Raw genomic sequence first — 6,506 nt, 5'->3', positions numbered from 1 at the left:
ATATATATTATAGAAATATATGAGTTTGTCCCCATAAAATAATCCCCCAAACAGCTGTCAATATCAAACAAAATAACATGTCATTGATCATTGTATATTAACTATTAGCAATGACCCAACCATCAGAGATGAACCATCAAAAGTAGTTTCTAACTATTACATCCCGTGTTGCGATAAAGTCAATAAATCAATTAATCGCACAATAAAAATAATCAGCTAGATAATTTTTCCGGCCGCGATAATTTCCATTTGCACGCTTGTTTGTTTTCCTTGTCTCTCTCTCTCTCTCTCTCTCTCTCTCTCTCTCTCTCTCTCTCTCTCTCTCTCTCTCTCTCTCTCTCTCTCTCTCTCTCTCTCTCTCTCTCTCTCTCTCTCTCTTTCTCTCTCTCTCTCTCTCTCTCTCTCTCTCTCTCTCTCTCTCTCTCTCTCTCTCTCTCTCTCTCTCTCTCTCTCTCTCTCTCTCTCTCTCTCTCTCTCTCTCTCTCTGTCTCTCTGTCTCTCTCTCTCTCTCTCTCTCTCTCTCTCTCTCTCTCTCTCTGTCTCTCTCTCTCTCTCTCTCTCTCTCTCTGCTCTCTCTCTCTCTCTCTCTCTCTCTCTCTGCTCTCTCTCTCTCTCTGTGTCTCTCTCTCTCTGTGTCTCTCTCTCTCTCTCTCTCTCTCTCTCTGTCTCTCTCTCTCTCTCTCTCTCTCTCTCTCTCTTCCCCCAAAGAGACTGGATGACCACTCTCGGTTCCGTAGCGTAACGACGAGTGAACCCTCTTGTCAGTCGCATGGTCTTTGTGTTGGGAGGCGGGCAGATAGCCACATAGATATACATAGATATCATTTATTAATTATATATTATTATTAAAATGTTATATTTTGTGTTTAATAAATAATTGTTAAATGTAGTACAGAGTCTGTAGTCTATCGCACAAACGCTCGAGGAATGCTGCAAACATCTGACAGCCAGTAGGAATTACCTGGGAGAACATACGTGTCACAAACGGCAATTCCACAACTGTACAACAACGTGAAAGACGACGTACTAAAGGAGATCAAAGACATATCGTGGATTTTTAAAATGTCTTCCAGTTCCAGTGTTAAATATTCTTTAGAAATAAAAGTGTATTGATCTTTGAAAAGGTGTACCTGCATTATTATGCCATTATCATTATATTAGATGAAAGTGGTATCGGAACGACAATATTATCGTTAATCGCAATAATTTCTGGGACAATTTATCGTCCGGCTAACAGCCAGTCAGTCTGACAGACAGCCAGAGGTGGAGATGTTGTGGGGACAATACAGGCCAGTATTATGTTCCACGCTCCCGGTGGTTTCTATTGGACATTTGGTCTGTTATGATTTGAAACAGATGTGCTAAATATATGACACTGTATTTGTGAATGATAAACATGTGTTTGTTTCCATGAGTTTGTTGTGGGTCAGACTGTTTAAAAGAAGAAAAGAAATAGAAAATGGAAGGAGATGTTTTCTATCTCTTTAAATAAAAACACTTAAGGTGACCCCATGCTGGCTATTCTACCTCTGGTTCTTTACATAGTTAATAGTTTACGTTGTTATATGTAGGATTTGGTAATATTGAAACATTTGTATCTGGATAAGTGTGATTCAATCCAATTTTCTTTGAAAAACATCTAACATGGAATACCTGTTCCTGGATAGCAAAACATGGGATTTCAGATTAAACTTTTTGAACAGCTGGGCCCAGGACATTAGACTTCCTATAAATACATATTATTGTTAATGTTATAATGTTGTTGTCTCATAAAGACATACATATAAACAACTGTGTTTAATTTCCCAGCTCAGTCTGTGTCAGTATGTTGGGAATATGTTGCTGACTGAGATGCAGCAGGAAGTTTCCAGAAACCTTCGTCCTAACTAGCTCGTCCTCGTTCATCCACTTGTGGAGGAGTTTGTAGTTCTACACCTGGTAAACACCTACAAACACACATGAACAGGTAGGATGTTGTTATTTTCAAACTTTTTCACATTTTGTGATGATGCAGCTTTATGATTAAATCTTAAATTCAGGTTTCTCTCATCAATGAAACAACAGAACAGTCATGTGTTGTAACAACTGAGTAAACAGACTGTATATGTCCTCTCTCTGTCCTGTAATAAGTGAACTCTGAGCTCATGTGTTTGTGACTCTTCACCTCTGTCTCCTCTCACAGGGAGAAGATGATCTGCAGCATCCTGCTGCTCATCATCCTGACCTCCTGTGTCTCTGGTTAGTTTACAGCTTCACTTTATTATCCACTAACACTAAACAAAGAATCACTAAAGTGTCCACAGAAACATGTGGAGATGGAGTTTAAAGTTGTCAGTGTGTCTGCTCCTCACTTTTCCTCATAGGCGTTGATTTCGGTGGGGACGGTGGGTACTCGTACCACTTTTTTTTGAAAACCTCGAGTTCAATTTAGTTAAAAAAAATGAAGTTCATAACACATATAATTCTTGAGCGACAGATGCCAACAAATCCACCAAAATCTCTTTCCCCACAGGGCAGCACAGATACAGCCGCTCTGCTGCTGCGCTGGCTACACGCTTCTCTGTTCACAACACTGCAGCAACTGTAACATTGGGATAAGTTCTAGGTTGGGGGAGGGGTGTTTGGCACGTGTTTCCCAAATGGAACTTGTTGCTTTGACATGGATACATGGAGCAGAACATAGTGGGTCATACAGTATGTCTAATGCTTTTTGAAAACTTTTTATTCATTTACATTAGTAAGCTACAGGACAGCGTCTTTCAAAACATGACATGCACGAAAGAGAAAAAAAAAATGAATGCGTCTCTGTCCCCAGCACATTTCAAATCAAAGTGACGCCCTTGCTTTCCCTCTCTGTCTCCTCAACAGGAACATTTGTAGTGAATGTGACCCAGACCTCCTATCAGGCAGAGGAGAACCACGACATCACACTGGAGTGGACCTTCACAACCAACCCTCCCAGTTCCTCCAACTCTCTTTATATCGTCTGTGTACTGTTAAATAATCTCAGGCCCTCAGTCCTGTTTTATCTCCATGAAGGAGTTGAGGCCCCAGAGTTTCAGCATGAACAACGAGTGAACCCTCTTGTCAGTCGCATGGTCTTTGTGTTGGGAGGCGGGCAGATAGCCACATAGATATACATAGATATCATTTATTAATTATATATTATTATTAAAATTTAATATTTTGTGTTTAATAAATAATTGTTAAATGTAGTACAGAGTCTGTAGTCTATCGCACAAACGCTCGAGGAATGCTGCAAACATCTGACAGCCAGTAGGAATTACCTGGGAGAACATACGTGTCACAAACGGCAATTCCACAACTGTACAACAACGTGAAAGACGACGTACTAAAGGAGATCAAAGACATATCGTGGATTTTTAAAATGTCTTCCAGTTCCAGTGTTAAATATTCTTTAGAAATAAAAGTGTATTGATCTTTTGAAAAGGTGTACCTGCATTATTATGCCATTATCATTATATTAGATGAAAGTGGTATCGGAACGACAATATTATCGTTAATCGCAATAATTTCTGGGACAATTTATCGTCCGGCTAACAGCCAGTCAGTCTGACAGACAGCCAGAGGTGGAGATGTTGTGGGGACAATACAGGCCAGTATTATGTTGCACGCTCCCGGTGGTTTCTATTGGACATTTGGTCTGTTATGATTTGAAACAGATGTGCTAAATATATGACACTGTATTTGTGAATGATAAACATGTGTTTGTTTCCATGAGTTTGTTGTGGGTCAGACTGTTTAAAAGAAGAAAAGAAATAGAAAATGGAAGGAGATGTTTTCTATCTCTTTAAATAAAAACACTTAAGGTGACCCCATGCTGGCTATTCTACCTCTGGTTCTTTACATAGTTAATAGTTTACGTTGTTATATGTAGGATTTGGTAATATTGAAACATTTGTATCTGGATAAGTGTGATTCAATCCAATTTTCTTTGAAAAACATGTAACATGTAACATGGAATACCTGTTCCTGGATAGCAAAACATGGGATTTCAGATTAAACTTTTTTGACATTTGACATTAGACTTCCTATAAATACATATTATTGTTAATGTTATAATGTTGTTGTCTCATAAAGACATACATATAAACAACTGTGTTTAATTTCCCAGCTCAGTCTGTGTCAGTATGTTGGGAATATGTTGCTGACTGAGATGCAGCAGGAAGTTTCCAGAAACCTTCGTCCTAACTAGCTCGTCCTCGTTCATCTACTTGTGGAGGAGTTTGTAGTTCTACACCTGGTAAACACCTACAAACACACATGAACAGGTAGGATGTTGTTATTTTCAAACTTTTTCACATTTTGTGATGTTGCAGCTTGATGATTAAATCTTAAATTCAGGTTTCTCTCATCAATGAAACAACAGAACAGTCATGTGTTGTAACAACTGAGTAAACAGACTGTATATGTCCTCTCTCTGTCCTGTAATAAGTGAACTCTGAGCTCATGTGTTTGTGACTCTTCACCTCTGTCTCCTCTCACAGGGAGAAGATGATCTGCAGCATCCTGCTGCTCATCATCCTGACCTCCTGTGTCTCTGGTTAGTTTACAGCTTCACTTTATTATCCACTAACACTAAACAAAGAATCACTAAAGTGTCCACAGAAACATGTGGAGATGGAGTTTAAAGTTGTCAGTGTGTCTGCTCCTCACTTTTCCTCATAGGCGTTGATTTCGGTGGGGACGGTGGGTACTCGTACCACTTTTTTTTTTTTCACAACCTCGAGCTCAATTTAGTTAAAAAAAATGAAGTTCATAACACATATAATTCTTGAGCGACAGATGCCAACAAATCCACTAAAATCTCTTTCCCCACAGGGCAGCACAGACACAGCTGCTCTGCCGCTGCGCTGGCTACACGCTTCTCTGTTCACAACACTGCAGCAACTGTAACATTGGGATACGTTCTAGGTTGGGGGAGGGGTGTTTGGCACGTGTTTCCCAAATGGAACTTGTTGCTTTGACATGGATACATGGAGCAGAACATAGTGGGTCATACAGTATGTCTAATGCTTTTTGAAAACTTTTTATTCATTTACATTAATAAGCTACAGGACAGCGTCTTTCAAAACATGACATGCACGAAAGAGAAAAAAAAATGAATGCGTCTCTGTCCCCAGCACATTTCAAATCAAAGTGACGCCCTTGCTTTCCCTCTCTGTCTCCTCAACAGGAACATTTGTAGTGCATGTGACCCAGACCTCCTATCAGGCAGAGGAGAACCACGACATCACACTGGAGTGGACCTTCACAACCAACCCTCCCAGTTCCTCCAACTCTCTTTATATCGTCTGTGTACTGTTAACTGATCTCAGGCCCTCAGTCCTGTTTTATCTCCATGAAGGAGTTGAGGTCCCAGAGTCTCAGGATGAACAGTTTGCAGGACGAGTCCAGTGGGACAAAGACGTCCTCAGAGAAGGACGACTCAGACTTCATGTGTCCAGACTCAGGACTGAAGACTCGGGACAGTATGAGTGTAAAGTGTTCACAAGTAATGAGAGTAGCTCTGGTAAATGTTGGCTCCATGTCACTGGTAAGTTGATGCAGAACTTTCTTTCTGCTTCAATTCAGCAGCTTTTTAGATATATAACAAGACAACTTTGAACTTCCACAATCATTACACTTCTTCGTCTTATAGGAAAATGTTTTCCTTCACATGAATGAAACAGATGTGTTTGGTCTCTTTACAGCAGCGAGGGATCGGCCTGAACCTGAGACACCAAACACAACAAGTCCACCAAAACCAGAGAGTTGGGATATGTTCCTATTCTGCTATTTAATAATCGTGCTTGTAATGTCTGTACTGTTCTGTCTGTATCTCCCCTGGTGGTTTTTAAAAAAAAAAGTTCAGCAGGTGAATCAGTGGATACAGTTAAAAACTGTAATGAGATAAAACTGTTAGAGTTCATGTTTATAGCAAAGAAACTCCCCCACACTGTCTAACTCGTGTCTTGCCTGATATATATATATATATATATATATATATATATATATATATATATCTTCTGCTCCGATGTTATCTGACAGGTTTCAAATGTTTGTTTCATCTGACGTATAATATGATTCATTTTTCACACCGAAATGTTTCCTTTGTATTTCAAATACCTCGCTTTAAAAAATGTAGATGTTCAACCTGAGGAGTCCACAATAACTGGAAGATTTGGACTAAATAAAGTTACTTTAAATGTTCTTTTTTGGCTGTGATATCTGAAAACGTTGCAGCTCTAACTGATCATATTGAACTTCTGTTGAGTTGTTGAATTGGAACAAGAAATGGGAGAAAGAAATCAGGTCGTTTTTTACATCTACTTTTTATTCTACTTTTGTTCTACCTCCAGTCAATCTGGTTGTAGGCGTAATTTACAGGGGGGATGGGGGTTACAACCCCCCAATAATCAAAACTGGCCAGTGCAACCCCCCCTAAATGCACTTTACGCAGGCCTTTTTGAGAATATGCATACATTACTAAGATACCCAGTCTT

General features: G+C 39.6%; 2 protein-coding genes across 2 annotated transcripts; both read left to right on the top strand.

Moving 5' to 3' along the window:
- Positions 1-709: 709 nt before the first annotated feature.
- Positions 710-3,134, top strand: LOC144513212 (uncharacterized). Its single transcript, XM_078244205.1, has 3 exons — positions 710-1,966; positions 2,183-2,238; positions 2,869-3,134. The coding sequence occupies exons 1-3, from the start codon at positions 1,959-1,961 to the stop codon at positions 3,132-3,134; spliced, it is 330 nt and encodes a 109-aa protein (XP_078100331.1). The 5' UTR covers positions 710-1,958.
- A 970-nt stretch (positions 3,135-4,104) lies between these two features.
- On the top strand, positions 4,105-6,213 carry LOC144513237 (uncharacterized). Its single transcript, XM_078244248.1, has 4 exons — positions 4,105-4,292; positions 4,509-4,564; positions 5,198-5,557; positions 5,715-6,213. Exons 1-4 carry the CDS (start codon positions 4,285-4,287, stop codon positions 5,915-5,917), a joined length of 627 nt encoding a protein of 208 aa, XP_078100374.1. The 5' UTR covers positions 4,105-4,284; the 3' UTR covers positions 5,918-6,213.
- The last annotated feature ends 293 nt before the right edge of the window (positions 6,214-6,506 follow it).

The sequence above is a fragment of the Sander vitreus genome, unplaced genomic scaffold, assembly GCF_031162955.1.
Source record: "Sander vitreus isolate 19-12246 unplaced genomic scaffold, sanVit1 ctg154_0, whole genome shotgun sequence".
NCBI lineage: Eukaryota > Metazoa > Chordata > Actinopteri > Perciformes > Percidae > Sander > Sander vitreus.
The sequence above is the reverse complement of the archived record's forward strand: the minus strand, read 5'-3'. Positions and strand labels throughout refer to the sequence as shown.